Here is a 17,924-nt window from a genome sequence, read left to right as displayed (position 1 = left end):
TTATTTATTTATTTTTATTCATTGTGTGTAAAGTATTGGATTATTTACTTTGTTTGAGGAGATGCCACTTAGGCAATCTCTACTGAGCCGTTGTGCTCACTCCTCTACATTTTTCAGGTCACAGGATTGAGTTGGTAGACGTTAAACTTCCACGGGCATGGACAAGACTAGAAAAGACTTATTATTGGCCATTCTGTATTATGATATCTCTTTTGTAAAGTTTTCAGCAAATCTATGTAATTGTTTTATTGTTGTAACTTGACAATGTACCTATATTTTTAGACAACAGTTTGATGTATTTTGTGTGTGGTCATGGAAGCATGTAATAACTATGTTGGTATATTGGAATGAATAGGATAACTATGGGTTATTTTGGTTAATTTCATTGATGAGGATGACACGGGATGTATATTATTAATATTGTCAGGTGATTATTTCTTTCGCACAAGGTATTTTTTGTGGGTTAGTTGACTACCATACATGCGTAGTCTACTGGAGGTTAGTTGACTACTATACAAGCGTTGTCTACTAGGGGTTAGTTGACTACCACACAGGGGTAGTCTACTGGGTATTGTTCGAAAAAAAAAAAAAAATAATAATAATAAATAAATACTTTTCTTCCTTTCATTTTTTGGCAATCCTTTAAGGGTTTTCTAGTGTCCATTCACGCACTGGACCTTTATGATTTGGGTCATTCCACCACTGCGTACTAGAAGGATCTGTGGGGTGTACTAATTACATCTTAACCTTGGACATGACAGCACTATCCCTAGATGATCTCGGGTTTGGGTAATGACCCGGTTAGCGATTCGGACCCTCGAGTTCGGCTCGTTACAACCTCAACACCATTTAATTTTGCTCTCAACACATTTTAATCTTTACCTCAACACCCTTTAATCATTACCTCAATGCCCTTTAATCATTACCTTAACGCCATTTAATCTTATTCTCAACACCTTAATTTTACCTTGTTATCAACAATTTTAATATTTACCTCAACCTCATTTAATTTTACTCTCAACATAATTTAATCTTGTTATCAACACTTTTTTAATCTAGTTATCAACACTTTTTAATCTTATTCTCAACACTTTTTAATCTTATTCTCAACAACTTTAATCTTTAAATTAAATGTCAACGAGAGCGTTGAGGTAAAGATTAAAATGTGTTGAGAGTATCGAGGTAAAGATTAATCTTGTTCTCAATGACATTTAATTTTGCTTTCAACACATTTTAATCTTTACCACAACGCTCTCGACACATTTTAATTTTGTTCTCAACATATTTTAATCTTTACCTCAATGCTCTCAACCTCATTTAATCTTATTCTCAATGACATTTAATTTTACTCTCAACACATTTTAATCTTATCTCAATGCTCTCAACAAATTTTAATCTTTACCTCAACACCATTTAATTTTTTAGAAACGTTGAGGTAAAGACTAAAGATGTTAAGAACAAGATTAAAATGTGTTAAGAGCAAGATTAAATGGTGTTGAAGTAAAGATTAAAGGACGTTGAGGTAAATATTAAAGGTGTTAAGAACAAGATTAAAATGTGTTGAGGTAAAGATTAAAGGTGTTGAGAACAAGATTAAAATGTGTTGAGAGTAAGATTAAATGGCTTTTAGGTAAAGATTAAAGGTATTGAAAATAAGATTAAAAAGTATTGAAATACAGATTAAATTATGTTGAGAACAAGATTAAAATATGTATCCAATTGATTTAGAAGTTAAGATTAAAAAATATACGTATACAATTGATTTAAGGTGTTGAGAACAAGATTTAATATATATAAGTTGCTGAGATTCATGTTGAACAAGATTAAAATTTATACCTAATTATTTAAATCACGTTAATGGTAAATTATTTAAAAAATATAAATCAAAATATACTTGTCAACCATTGCGATCTCCCGACCTAGAAAACAATTTAGTAGAAGAAGGCCAAACAACAACGAACCATATTATACAGTATTTTATTCAATTTAATTTTAGGAGCTCAAAAATAAGCGTGGTATATTTTGATAGAAAGATCGGCAAGGAAGATTGGAAGGAGACCGGAGATAGCAAACAATATATTTTGATTTTTGATTTTTTAATAATTTACCATTAACGTTGTTGGTTGCTCCATTTCACTCTTAAATTAACTTTTCAATAAACATACCTTAAATGAAGTTATTTATATTACAATATAGATACAACATGACCCATTTACCACAAAGGATCCTACTTCCTTACAAACTTCTAAAATTTGCATTAAAAAATCCAGTAAATAAATACACAAATACAACAATCTCACTAAACAGGACTCTAAACAAAAAAATTATGAATTCAATTTGAATTTAAAAAAAAAAAAAATTGACATGATTTTGATGAATATTTAGATAGTAATTTGAGCAACACGAAGTAAAATTGGTTTATTTTTTATTTTTTTTATTTTTACATTTTCATGTATCTTTAATTTATCATAGAAATGACATTTTCACTTACCCTGCCAAAAAACCTGAGTTCGATGACATCATGCACCTCCTTTTCAAACTATGAAGGGATCTTGGAAACGAACCTGTCATTCGGATATCTAACTAAAAAAAGTACATAAAAATCATACTTTGATAAGTTTTTTATTTTTATTTTTATTGTTTTTAATTATATTAAATATTATTATCATTAAAATATTTTATAAATTAAATTTAAGTATATACTTATTAAACCTATGATTCTTAATACAAAATATATCTATACTAATTTCTTTTATATATTCATAATTTTTTCTTCTTCAAAACTCAGCATTCATAATTCAAAATATATCTATACTAATTCTTCTATTTATTCATAAAATACGGTTGTTAACTCTAAGTTACACGGAATGGAACGCGAAAATTTAAGTTAAAGAAAATGCTAAAATCAACAAATGATTTTTTCGAATAAGTCCAAAATATAACGTGTTTTTGTCCACCTTAATTACTTAAACAGTTTTTAAAAAATAATTATTTAACACGTGATAAGTATAACCAACTACATTAAATTTGGTATTAATTCAGGAATTCATTTTCGATTCCCCTATCATTACTCAAGTTAAATGATGATAATAAAAGTAGGACAAATTACACAAAAGACTCCCCAGGTTTTCAATTTGTACACGTAGATAGAAGATGGTCCCAATATAACAGAAATGTCCAAATTAATTGTTTGTGGTTAGTGGTTTGATATGAATTTACATTTTTATCCTTAGAATTAAACTATTTGTTTAATGAAAGAATATAAAAAAAAATTGTGTATTATTAAAAAAAATAAAAGAGAATCATTTGTGGCTCAAATCCAACCACAAACCACGGAGCCAAATCCAACCACAGATCAATCCTCTGTTCTTTCTCTAATCTAATCATGCGTTTCCAAGGAGATGAAGAAGTTGGGACGACGCCGAGCCAAGTCACCGAAAAATCATCCATGTTCCGATACAATTCGCACCTTGCTCAGGTGGGTTTTATCAGACTGGTGTGTTTCTGTTGCCCTGGCTTGTTCAATGCCCTATCGGGTATGGGCCCCTTGCAGATGTTGGGACTGTGCTTTGCCGGTGATGACCCAAGCGGGTCTGTACTGCCTACGGCAAGAGAACTTACCAGCTATCAACGATTTTACGGCAATGGAACTTACCAGATTGGTAGCGGCGAGCTTAAAACAACTATATGGTCAGCAAGGATGACAAGAACGCCGATGATGGTGACCGTCAGTGTGCTTGGATGACGGCCGATGATGGTGAACAATGATGGCAAGCACGACGGTTGCGGCGACGGATAGCGATTAACGACGATGGGCAAGGATGAACGGCTGAAGGAGAGCTCGGAACGAAGCTTACCGTCGAGGCGCGGGAACGACGGCGAGCAAGGTGTTCTCCGCGGTGAAACGGAACGACGAGGACTACGGCGAGGATGACTGGTACAGTGGGCACTCTTAAATTGGGAAAGAAGGGAAATTGATGGGAAGGAAAACCCTAGAAGTAATGGAAAGGGAACAAATTGGGGACCTTGGAGAAGAATGTGTTGGATTTGAAGGAGGAAGAATCCGAGGGAGGAATTAGGGAATCGCGGGAATGATGATCTTCTTCTTCTTCTTCTTCAGGGATTTTGGGTTGAGATTTGAGGTTTCTCAGTAGGAAAAAGCCGGCGAGTGTTGCCGAGAGAAAGATCAGAATCACTCTCAGCGGGCACATTTTCTCTCTCTACGATGAGCTCAAAATCATTCCAGCAGAGAAATGTGTGTGTCCCAACTTTAATAATACATAATTTTTTTTTTTATATTTTAGAATTAAACAAATAGTTTAATTTTAAAGACAAAAATGTAAATTCATATCAAACCACTAACGTAGTTAATTTGGGCCTTTCTGTTATACCGTGGCCTCCTTCTGTCTACGTGTACAAATTGAAAACCTGGGAGTCTTTTGTGTAATTTGCCCTAAAAGTAAGTTGGGAGCGCTGTGTAACTTAGGCTAACCTCCTACCATGGGCCGGGATATGGCAGGTCTCGAGTTTAAGCTTCAAATTTGGGCCGAATTTACAGCAGACCATTATTAGTGTGACGATACTCTTTTTTTGTTTTTGGCTCCGATGATGCTTCTGTTTGTCGATATTTTCTGCCGTTAGTAGTATCTCTACTTAAAGATGCATCGAAACAAAATTTATCGATACCAACAACTCTTTTCTCTACCCCTCTCTCTCTCCGTCTGAAGCTTTGGAATGATGAATGCTCTTTCGAATTCGTTTGTTTCACCCAGAAATCCTCAAACCCAGTTCTCATCTGGTAATCGTTGTCTAATTAATTAATTTCTTAATTTTCATTTATCATCATCATTATCAGAATCATCAATTGTTCTTCTGTTCATTCATTCAATGGTGTTTGCATTTATGATCTCTTTGGGCTTGTTATTCTGAGATAGGTAAAAATCAAAATCAAACCTCCAGTATTCTGGCTTGCATATACTCCTATCATTTATGCGCGCGCGCGCACACACACACACACATATATATGTATTAATAGGTAAGTTACTCACACACAGTACACATCCACTATTGCGCATTAAGGGTTCCCTCAACCTTTCTTGGAAGGAAGAGGATATAACACTTGAGCCAAAGGCTTGGTCAGATGGTTTAATTTTTTTTTTTTTCTTAAATGGACATTACTCAGTTTTGGTCCTGCTACAGCAGCACATGGGGAGGGACAGACCTAATCTTTCATATTTAATAAAGTGGCTGCTCCAATACTTGCACTTGCACTTATGTCATTGCACTAATATTTCTATATGTTTGATGTGATCTTTTTTCATTTCATGATTATGCTAATATATTCCTTGTAGTAGCTAGTTTCAATTTCTCTAAACGGTGTTCTTGGTGGGGCGTGAAATTTGAATGGCTAAGTTGTGTTTTCCCTAAATTTTGAAAGTAAGAATTAATGTCTGTGAAGAAACCCTCTTACTGAATGTAGTAGTTACTATTTTTTTTTTTTCAATGGCCTCACTCATGATAGTGAATTTCCTCTTCTAGATGTGATGTAATTCTTGATGCAGCTGTACAATCCTTATTGACGCCTAAATACGAATTAAATTTTCTTGATATTGCATTTAGGAAGTAGGCTCTAAAGTTTCTTCATATATCCTTGTACTCCATGGTATTGGTATTTCTTTGGTTGAATTATAAGTTTAACATATTTATGAGCCCTTGTGCTTCAGGTGTATTGGTTGTCATTTGGTCCAGAGCCAATGCTGGGCAATCCATGGAAAGGGCAATTGGGAACAGTAACAATTATCACTTGGTAGAGAGGGCACCCTTAAGTCCTTAACATAGATTTAATTGATGGGCACCACAAAGTGAGCATTGTGAGTATTTAGTAGATAACCCATCGACAATGAGGTTATGACTCACAATTTAATCTAAAACAGATTATAGATTTACTGAGTGTGGATAGCTTACTTAGCTGTTTCAATGGACAAAGGAGATTTATACAATCTCTTTTTATCTCCACCCCTAGATTCACAGGATACTGGAAATTGAGCAGATTGGTTAGCTATTTATGAAGTTCACACTGACAAGCTAAGAAGCACGGACACTCCAAAATGGGCGAAGAATCCGTGTCCGACACGTGTCGGACACGGACACGCGTCGGACATGCCCCGACACGTGTCGGACACGCCAAAAAACGTGTCTGGAATTTTTTTATTTTTTTTTTATTTTCGGACACGGCTCGGACACGGCTCGGACACGGCTTGGACACGGCATAGACACGGCTCAGACAGCTCGGACACACTTTTCTGGATTTTTTTTTTTTTTTTTTTTTAAATTTTAATGTTGATATGTTCTATTTTTTGTTTTGTACTACCCTAAAGATGGTGATATATATATATACTAACCTAAAGATGCCACAATTCGCCGTGTCCGTGTCCTAAAGATGCTGATATATATATATACTAACATATCAGTGATATATATATATATTCCAACCTAAACATATCAGTGTTTTTTTTTTAAATTATTAATGCTGATATATATATATATACTATTTGCCGTGTCCGTGTCCTAATTTTTTTGGATTTGCCGTGTCGCTGTGTCCGTGTCGTGTCGTATCCGTGTCCCGTATCCGTGTCCGTGCTTCTTAGCTGACAAGTATGCATGAATATAGTATAGTGAATGTCTATTTGTTTGAATAATAAGGTTGAACAAGAACTTCTTGTTTCTAAAAATGTTTAACTGCCCATGATTTTTTGGTATCTTTTGCAAACATGTATTGAAATCATGGACATTTCCTACTTATCAAAAAAAAAAAAAAAAAAAAATTATGGACATTTCCATTATTTTACAAGGTGGGGAAATAATATTGAGCTCCCTAAATTGCATGATACTAGATATCGAGTTTTTGTATAATAAGAAAGGGGCCTATATGGTTACTAGGGTTGTTTGCACAAAACCCTCATGAACTATAAAAAAAATTGCACCTTACACCCCTTAACCCCGCCCGCCGGTCGGCCGGCCGGCCGAACTATTTAAAGTTTACAAATAAGACCATCAATGGGTCGTGATTGAATGCGTCTGGAAAATTATTAAATTACCCTTATGGTTAATTGCACAAACCCCTTGAACTATAGGAATTTGCATATTACCCTAGGGGTTTTATTCAATTAAGCCAATGGGTAAATTGGGATTTTTGAAAAGTTCCAATGCTTTGTCTGCTTATTTCTTAAATATAAAATGGTGGATATCTGATAAAAAAAGTTTAATGGCCAGCTTGACATGGTTATCTTACCAATTAGGGTAGTCCATTAATGCATTAGATTACTACCATTTTATGAAAATCCAAGGCACGCCAACTTTATTAGAAGTCCCATGAACAGGTTTAAGCCCTATGTTTGCTTCACATCAAATGAATAATTATCAGGAATCGCTTTCTAATGTTCTTCTTGTTATGATTGCACCATTGTCTTGGAGCTACAGTAGGGTCATGTTAACTTAAAAAATCATTGTTGTAAGTAATACTTTTTCATATTTAATAGGAAACTTTTTCCACCCAATCATATCAATGCAAATTATAATCTTACGTATAGATGTCCATGTTTCAGTTCATTCCACATGTTCAGTATCATAGACAATATTTTGATATTAAACTGGCTATAGAATTAGATCATATACGGTTTCTTTTCAAGGTACTACGCCGGTTGGTATTTTTTTGTGTTTTTGGGTTTATTTTTTATTATTTAGTATGAATATTGTAGTCCAATGGTCTTCCTTCTCTTCAAGTTTTCTACTTTTTAGCATGTTATTACATTATTTAATTTAACCAGGCAAGGGTGAGGTTAATATTTTTAGATGCTTGTGGATGCTAAAAAGTCAAAACATTCTTTAACTTTGAATTTCCATTGCTGTTTTATTTTCCCAACATGTTTTAGTTATTTGACTATGCATTTGAATTTGTATTCAGCATTATATTTCACTCCAATGTATCATGCATTTTATTTAACTATTTTGGTTCTAGGGGTTCTTAATTTTTTTTAATTGTTATCAAATATATGATTTTAGGTTCTTCTTTGGCGCAAGTGGACCAATGTCTTGGCTCCAGTAAGTTGTTTATCAGCCCTACTTCCCAGAGAAAAGCAAAACTTCTAAAATACAGAAGATCACTTAAAGTGAGAGCAGGGTATGATCATATTTCTTGTCATAGTTTCTTAATTTTCTGTTTGACTTCTATCTCATATACTTAACTGGAAATATATGATGCTTCAACTGCAGCTGTTTGTCAGTTGACTTGACACTTGGGTTCATATTAAATATGCCTTTGCTACATTGAAACTTGTCTATTTGTCTACAGCAGGGGACTCTCTCTTTCCCCAGCGTGCATGTGCATACACACATTCAAAATGACTAGTTGCCTTTTATTTTTTCTCGCCTCATGATTCTGAGCACCTTAACTGCTTGTACACTTTTCTGGATAGTCTCTTGCTGATTCTGAGACCAAAATCTAGTTTTTAACCTTCTCTTTATATGTACTGTGATGTATAATACATCCAATTTCAGATCTTAAGGATTTTAATATTGGCATTAGCTACTTCTCATATTATATGGATATGTGGTTTTTATGAGGACTGCATACTCTTGTGCTAGTGCAGTACGGATGGTGGAAGAGGAAGTGGTCCAAGTGTCTTTGTTGGTGGCTTTGTATTGGGAGGAATTGTTGTTGGAACATTAGGTTGCGCATTTGCACCTCAGGTATGGCAGGATTCCTACCCTTTCATCTCCAATAACTCTCTCTCTCTCTTAATTGTTTTTGCATTTTATCAAGTATTGTCTTGTTGATCTTTGAGTCAATGGAGCAGAGGTTGTTTCTCTGATTTACTTAGGCTAGGAAAAGTTGTTATTGTCTGGTCTGGATAAAGCAGTTATATGCATCTTCTAGTTTCTGGAGAGCCAATAGTTTTATTGTTAGACAACTCTTCCTAGAAGATCACATTTTCAGATGGGCACGATGTAAGTTACCTAAGATGCACAGGCGTAACATAATAGGAAATATATGTTCTACTAATACATGATATCTTTCACCATAGCCAATTTTTGGGCATTTGGTCTAGTGGTAAAAATCTTGCTTCGGGTAAACTCTTCCTAGAAGATCACATTTTCAGATGGTCACGATGTAAGTTCCCTAAGATGCACAGGCGTAACATAATAGGAAATATATGTTCTACTAATAAATGATATCTTTCACCATAGCCAATTTTTGGGCATTTGGTCTAGTGGTAAAAATCTTGCTTCGGGTGGGAGCAGTTGCGAGTTTGATTCTTGAAATGTACCCCTCTTTCTGAATTTTTACTTTAATAAATGTATTATCTTTCAGATTAGCAAGGCACTAGCAGGAGCTGACGGAAAAGATTTGATGAGAAAGCTTCCGAAATTTATATATGACGAAGAGAAAGCTTTAGAGGTGAGAAGTTGCTCCTCCAATGACCATCATTTTGACTATGCACATTTTTGCCAATTCTATCCTTTTTCTTTTTGAAGCCATCTTTCATCCTCATATAATAATTCGTGTGTCACATACTAGTCTCAATTTTTTCTTGCTATAGAATGCGGATCAACTCCAAGAGGAATGACTTTTACGAATAAGGTTTTTATTAAGTTCTTTTGTCCTTTATCTACCGACATGTAATATGCACTAATATCTTGGTCTTATACTTCACACCTTCAACCGCTACCATATCAACAGAGTCATGCATTTGCTGGTCTTCCTTGCACGTGACTGAAGCATCTCAACCAAATTTCCTTCATCCCTTATCGAGCCTTTTCACTCTTTAAGCTTCTCTCTCTCTACTATTATTATTATTATTATTATTATTATTATTTTGGTAGTGGTCTCGTCCCTTCGGTCTTATTTATAATCTGGGCTGATTTTCTTACCCCTGTGATTTAATGAGAACAGAGGACACGCCAAGTGCTGTCTGAGAAGATTGCACAGCTGAACTCTGCCATAGATGGTGTTTCTGCTCAGCTTCATGCAGATGATGAACCTAATGGAGTTGCAGTACACCCAGATGAACCAGTACACCCAGATGAACTTGAGTATTCCATATAACAAAATTCACTTTAGAACTGTGATGACTATCACTTGTTACATCTACTCTGCTGTCAACAATAATGTCCGAAATCTCTCAAGTCTTTTCTCTAAATTCCGTAAAATGAATTCAGGTTCATGACCTGCCTCTGGAAAAAATGTATTTTGAAAAATTGTTCTCATCAGAAACTTCCACGATTATGGGAAGACTCGTCCCTTGGACTTGCAGGCCTTATACGCTTGTTTTGTTTCTATAAACAATGGCTTTTACCATCATGGTTCTGTTCTCTTCCTAAGTTGTCTTCTTCATTAGCTAGAGGCTAGAATATCGAGTAGATTACTGAGCTCATAGAGCATAAAGTTATCATGATGACCCTTTACATTTCATGTTATCATACACAAATTCATGTCCAAATTCTGAATGTATTAGCCGCCCTACTTTGATGACCCGCGATATCTCATGTGTAGTGTCCCATTATCATAGACCTTTCATACTTTGTTTATTTGTCTCAGTTGACATGGATGGAAAGCTGAGAACAGCCCAGTTGTGACTTTAGGTCATCTAGGACTACCTCTGTAGTTTAAGCATATCAACAAGCAGATGGGTAACCAAAGGGCCTTTCGCCCAATGATATAACCTCCCCATCCTCAAAGAGGAGACTGGAGAGGAGGGATTCAAGCCCGGACGTGGCAGAAACCCTAACTATGTTGTTAGGGGTGTTTTGTTTTTTGTTTTGTTTTTTTGTGATCCTGACAAATGACTCCCCACAATGCTCTTGGGAAGACTCAACCCTCTATTTTTACTTAAAATGAGAAGAGATACTATTAGGTCATAGGCCTTGGTGGGGAATTAGTTTAGGGAATGTTCGCTTTTGGTGTTAGTACCAAATATGAATTTTAATCTTAACAGGTCAGGTAAGGGTCATTTGCTTGGTGCAACTATAAATGCATGACAAACACATGCTTTATGTAAAATAATATTGAATATTATGTATGTATTTTGGTGCAGATTCTGTGTTGCGAGCCTAAAAATAACTATATTGTTGGAAATTAGGTTTGTAGCAGATGGCATTAACTATATTGATTGTTACGTTTGTTTTGCCCATGAAATTGATTTGAACCAATTGATGTTACGTAGCATTTGAATGCTCAAACCTATGTAGTTAAATCTAAATCTGAACCCTATGCAAACTAAGTGTGGGCCACGTAGACGCTGCCCAATTTATTGAACGTAGAATACCTGAACAATGACCTGTCTGTCTCATCTTAATTAATATAAGAAAGAGGGTATAGATTATTATTTCAAACCTAAACACGGTCTCTTTTGTTGGGTTGTTTTGATGTAATTGCATGAAATGTGTGAACCAGAGAGATTTGTTAGAACTACCTTCTATCTATCATAATCTGCACATGCATATACACTGTATTGTCATTATTTATATCAACCCCTACTTTTGAATTTTATTTCAGATAATGTTCTTTAAAACCTATAATATCTTATTTGCCCTTTGCATTTTTCGGTACTATTCTTTGGCATTTTTTATTTTTTTTGGACAGGAGAGGAATTTAATCCCACGGTCCACATTCATCCGTTAAATTGTGTCAACCACATCATTTGACCTTAATGAAAAAAATATCATTATATCATTTTGTATCACGTCAAGGGTATAAGTTGGTGGAAATGGTAATAATTTTACATTATTATTTAACAACATTGACTTAAAGGACACCCTTTATAATGCACATGAACGTGGATTGGTTTACATACGATCAAAGTCATTGTTAGATTATCTAAAAGGCGGCCACCGTTAACAAATGCAACACAACCTTATCCTAGAATTTTAAAATGTCACATTTAGCGTGCGCATATATATATATATATATATATGGGGAAAAAAATACCTGACCTGAATTACGTTTGAATTTGCAAATAATCTTTTTGAACTATATTTTGTGCAGAATACCCCATAAACTATCACATTTTGTTGTAAAATGTCCCAATACTTGGATTATATTTACCATATCTTATTGAATTACACTTAATCTATTTTTCTTATTGAAATAAATTATTGAAAAAATATATATGCTAATTTGATGACATATTCTTCATTAAATTAACATAAAGTTATCATTAATTTTTTTTAAAAAAATTGTTTAAATAAAAATCTTAAGTAGAAAATTTTAAAACAATTTAATTAATTTCTTAATTTTTCATAAATATCATGATAAAGAAGGTATTTTTATTTCAGTGTCAATATATTGAAAGAAAAATAAGGTATGCAGTATTTTTCTATAGTAAAAAAGTTTAAACTAGATATAATAAATTTTATTATAAATAATAAAATTTTAATAATAAGTTAATCATTTAAAAAAATGGTAGTTACACATTTCTTTTCTTTTCATTTTTATCATAAAATAAAATTAAGTTAAATAGTATAATTAATATTTAGATAATAGAAAAGATAATAAAAATAATTTAATAAGAAATGAAAAATTTAATGAGAAAGGATAAGATAGTCGTTTGTGATGGGTTTGTCCTTAATTGCAACAAATTAATAATTCAGGACAATTTTTAGTTCAGTTGGGTAGCCTGGGTTATTTATTTACAAAAGAATTTTTTTACACTTTACCCATATATATATTTATATATCGTCCCATTCAGTTGCTCTTTGGTGTGCAGGGAGCAATATACGCGAGTTCTATTTCAATAAAATTGAAAACAATTTTTTTTGGTTGTTTTTGATTTTTTAAGACTCCAAAACCACTCAATTTGAGTGTTTTAAACAAAATAAAACATTTAGAATAGACAATTAAGGTAATACAATCAAATATCATTTTCTATTTTTACTAATTTAGAAAAGTTATCCATTTCGGTTTTGTTTTTTTTTTTTTTTTTTTTTTACAATAACCTCGTTCCTTTCTTTTGAATGTCCTGCCCATTTTTTTATTTTTATTTTTTATTCTGGTATAATAAATTTGATATTATTCTATTTAATCATATAGATTATATTTGTGTATTAAAATGATGCTTTTATGATGGTTTTATGTATTAGAAGTAAATTCTTTTGACGGTCTTTCTTTTTCTTCTTTTGGCAATATTTGAATTTCTTTCATTTTTAATATTAGTTAGGAAAAAAAATCTTAACAATTAAAATAATTATTTTTAATTTCAATCATTTAATGAAATTCAACTGCTGAAATAAAAGTCGCATATATTCAGTTTTGTATATCAGTAAGTAACTAAACGGTATATATACTGTATGGTTGACTATAAACAAATAAACAAGGATTAAAACAGCTCATTAACATTATCCCCCTTTTGTCGGGTTATATTTTAATTTTTACACAATGAATCAAAAAGTACAAGCAAGCAAGCCGCCAACCACATAGCAGTCATTTGCCAATGACAGAAAATGATTGACATGTCCATACGCATTGTCCGGGACAAATAAAAAAGGGCGCAAGTTTATCATGAGAATTCACTCATCATATATATATATATATATGTGTATATATATCGCAAGTTCAGTAAAGTTCAACGCATCAAAAATTGACTCGTCAAGTTGATGCACACAAATTATATAAAATATAATGACAATTTGACAAGGTTTGTCTTACTTTTGCGTGCTATTTGTTTGTATTAAATTTATATATTTTTGCAAGTATATAAATTTAATTGAGTTACATCAATGTCCACATTTATTTTATTATTTTTTATTTTCCTAGCAAATCAATTATTTATTATTGCCGACATATTATTGTAAAATAGATACTGTTTTACTAACCATGATAATAAGGCACCAAATGTTAGATGAAGGTAGGAAAATATCAAGAAATAAATTAAATTTTTATCAAATTAAAATTAAATAATTTCGGTCAAAAGTCATTTATTATAATTTTTTCATGACCTCAAAAGTTTAGGATACTGAACACGGAAAAACATAATGAGGAGAAAAAAGAAAATATATCACAATAAACTAATAGTATATGTCATATGACTCATTACCTGCGTTAATCGATGTAGATGTTGTCTACTTTGTGATTTTTAAAAAGTGTTCATATTTTGATAAAATATTTGTGTATAGGCCTCGCTATCTCATTGTGCTATCAGAATTTAATAATGCTCCTTCATAATTGCAAGAAATTAGTTAAGAAACTTAAAATCTTTTGCATTATTTTTTTGATATTGACGTTAGCGGATGAAATTTTAGAATAAATATAATGATATACGAGTGGGACAAACACAAATAAATCAGTTACATGATATCATTTTATTTCTCTTTTGTCTCCCACAAATCATTCACTATCTCTTTCAGTTTCTTTAAGAGCACAAGATATTATTTTCTCACCAAAAATTGAAAGTGAAACTCAATTTAAGGTGCACCCTAGAATAGGAATCTTCTTCAATAATATCCACCAGGTGAGGGATCACATGGAGAGGATATTGAACAACTCCAACGTTATTGGTATATTATGTTAAAATTTTTAATTTTATTAAATTATGCATATTCATTGACTAATATACCAATGATATGTCGTGCAAAATTAATACGGCCAGCACGTTGTAAGGTAATAATAATAAAAGGGCAAATTGCATAAAATCCCCTCTAATTTCAAAATTTGGGTAGAAAAACCAATTCCCCCAGTATTTTGGTTGTAACACTGCCCCTCCAACCCCTTTTTTTTTTTTTTTTTTTTTTTTCGTAATAATTGAAACAAAGTCACTGTAAATTATACACAAATAATTTTTTTTTTTTTTAATAGAAAAAAAAAACCTTCAAATGCAATTAGCTATACATAAATGAATTTGAAGGTTTTTTTTTTTTTTTTTTTTTTTTTTTCTCTTAGTAATTGAAACAAAGTCACTTTAAACCTTTTCTTTTCCTTAGTTATTTTTATTTTTATTTTATTTATTTATTTATTTAATTCCCAAGGGGTTGTTCTTAGGAATTAAATGTTCATAAAAACTTGTATGTGATTATGTGAAAGTTTTTAAGAACCTTTAATTCCTAAGAAGAACCCCTTGATAATTTTTTTTTTTATAAAAATAACTATATATGCATATAGTTTAAAGTGACCCTATTTCAATTATTAAGAAAAAATAAACCTTCAAATGTATTTATGTCTAGCTAATTGCATTTGAAGGTTTTTTTTATAAAAAAAAATTATAAATCTCTATAGTTTAAAGTGATCTTGTTTCAATTATTAAAAGGTAAAGTACACTAAGACTCCCTAGAGTTTGATATAAGGACAGGTAGATGAAAATTGTCTTATTTTTGGACAATCACACCCTTTCAAGTTTGATAAAATGAACAAAGACAGCCCGACAATGGTGAATTGACTTTATCATCCTTTGATATAAAATTGACAAATACAATTTACTTAAATACCCTTAAATCAAATAAGTTTAAATGGGTTATTGGGTAAAACCCATATACTAAACCCAAAATCCTTTCCCTCTTCTTCTCTTTCCCCTCTCCCACAGCATAGACCTAACCCAAACAACTAATACACACCCATATATATTGTCTTTATATTACACACGCGCACACATATGTCATCACCACCACAAATCACGCACATGGAGGTGCTCTACGCTCTGCCCCGATTTCTTCAACCCTTCACTTCACCACACACACACACACACATATACACACACATATATATATGTATATACAGATACGTACATATATATACAGATACATACATATATATATATATCCACACATACAAGGTAGCGACAAAGGCCCATACACTGTAATTTTGATCCGGTCTCCACAAATTGGAGATATAAATAAGCATCAAATCATAAAGGTTTTAAGATTTTTTTTTTTTTTAAAAAAACAACAACAACAACAACTCAAGATTAAAGCCATGTGATCTTTGACTGGATCTAAAATAATAAGAGAAATTGATTTGTTGTGTTCTGTTTGGGTGGATAGGTAATTGACTGAGGAAGAGCAATCACAAACTTAAACACCAACACCCAATCACAACCTTAAGCCACAACCCCTCACCACCAACTGATGATGCCAGAAGCCATCCTTTGAACATAATCGTCATCGGAATCAAGTCGTGTCTTGCCTCCATCGTCGCCGGAAGCCATTGTTGGATGATGATGATGATGTTGACGGGCGGCGGTGATTTCGTCTTCCGTTTCAGTGATTGCGGCGATGGTAAGTGGTATGGGGTGGAATCATGGAGAGAGATAGATAGAAGGGGTGGGGCGGTGGTGGTGGGATGGTGGGTGGTGCTGGAGCGGCAAGAGGAGGAAGACAGAGAACGGAGAGAGGAGAGAGAATGGGCTGTGAATGGATTGTGGAGGAGAGAGAAAGGGGTTGGGTAGAGAAAGATGAAATGGGTAACTTGGTCATTTAAGAAATTTGATATTTTATAATTAAAATTAATAAAATAGTGAAGGGTAAAATAGACTTTTCACATATTTTAAGGCTATGTTCGGATGACAAATTTTACAAGGGTGTGTGGTTGTCCAAAAATAAGCGAACTTTCATTTACTTGTCCTTACCCCAAACCTCAAAGGTGTCTGTGTACTTTACCCATTATTAAAAAAAAAAAAAAAAACCCTTCAAATGGTTGGGATGGATAATTTCATCCTGGTCTTTGGTAGTGTTTCAACAACCAAAATACTTAGGGGCAACTTATTTTTGTAAGGGGGTTTTCTACCAAAAATTAAAATTAGAGAGAGTTTTATGTAATTTGCCCATAATAAAAATTATGTCCCATTTTCGAATTTTATGGTATGTTTGTTGTAATTGAAGAAGTCCAAGATGCTTGATTTTTATGTTATTTTATTTTATTTGTTTTGTTATTTTTGTTGTAGTAGTTGTTGAAGGCCACATTGGTGCTGGACCGACCATCACATATCCATACTTCACAATCGACCTCCATTTATATATTCTATGTTTTAGGCCTTCACTGAGGTTCAAGTGACCACTAGGCAATCATCGCTATGGAATGCTATTGGTCTTCCGCGAATCAATATTACCTAAATAAATGTGTCAAATGCCGATTGGTTGGGATAAATGATAATAATTTTTTCATTATAAAGAGTAGAAAGGCCCTTATATATATTTTTGTAACTTATCCACAATACTGCTTACTCATTTGTGTGTGTGCATTTTTTACTGGTATGGTCTAATCTTATACCAACACATCACCTTTAATTATTAATTAAAAAATTTTTGAAAGGAAAGAAAAATGGAAGCCAGGTCATTTTGGATTTATTTGATATATTTGCATTTATGATTGGATCAAGTGTATCTACTCAGTGACTAAGCAAGTATTATCAAAATAAAAAATGATAGATTATATTTTATATTGAAACATTTAAGATAAAACGAACCAACTATAAAAACGGAATTCTTTCTATATTCCTAAAGTATGTTTACAGTGCGTATCATACTCTTCATGTGTAAAAAATACCCTTAAAATTTTAATTTGGTACAAATAGTTCTCTCTGACAAATTTAAACCCTAGGTGGACTAAATTATCTTCACTGAACCATTTTATAAAATATATAAAAATAAATAATTTTGTAAAATGACTAAAAAAGACACTATTGAAGGACACCACTCACATGCAAAACACACCCTTAAAGTTTTAATTTGGTACAAATAGGTCTTTATGACAAATTTAATCATAAGTTAACTAAATTACCTGAACTATTTTATAAAATATATAAAAATAAATAATTTTGTAAAATGACACTATTGGAAGACGCCGGCAATGGACAAATAAAAATAAAAATAAAAGTATAAAGAGAAAGTAAAGATAAAAAACGAAAATAAAGTGCAAACTAAAAAAAACAAATTTGCTTCAA

At 32.6% G+C, this 17,924-nt stretch overlaps 1 protein-coding gene across 2 annotated transcripts; it reads left to right on the top strand.

The window, feature by feature from the left end:
- The first annotated feature begins 4,457 nt into the window (after nt 1-4,457).
- LOC132282962 (uncharacterized) lies at nt 4,458-10,360 on the top strand. Of its 2 annotated transcripts, none has more exons than XM_059784812.1 (5): nt 4,458-4,798; nt 8,062-8,179; nt 8,649-8,748; nt 9,371-9,457; nt 9,600-9,921. In XM_059784812.1, exons 1-5 carry the CDS (start codon nt 4,735-4,737, stop codon nt 9,624-9,626), a joined length of 396 nt encoding a protein of 131 aa, XP_059640795.1. In that variant the 5' UTR covers nt 4,458-4,734; the 3' UTR covers nt 9,627-9,921. The 2 variants fall into 2 exon arrangements, with proteins under 2 accessions (XP_059640795.1, XP_059640794.1); XM_059784811.1 differs by lacking the exon at nt 9,600-9,921 and adding an exon at nt 9,953-10,360 and having other exon boundaries at nt 4,463-4,798.
- The last annotated feature ends 7,564 nt before the right edge of the window (nt 10,361-17,924 follow it).

This window comes from Cornus florida, unplaced genomic scaffold (genome assembly GCF_030987335.1).
Source record: "Cornus florida cultivar Cherokee Brave unplaced genomic scaffold, ASM3098733v1 CherokeeBrave_3.0.0_Hap2_Chr11, whole genome shotgun sequence".
NCBI lineage: Eukaryota > Viridiplantae > Streptophyta > Magnoliopsida > Cornales > Cornaceae > Cornus > Cornus florida.
This window is presented reverse-complemented; position numbering and strand designations above follow the sequence as displayed.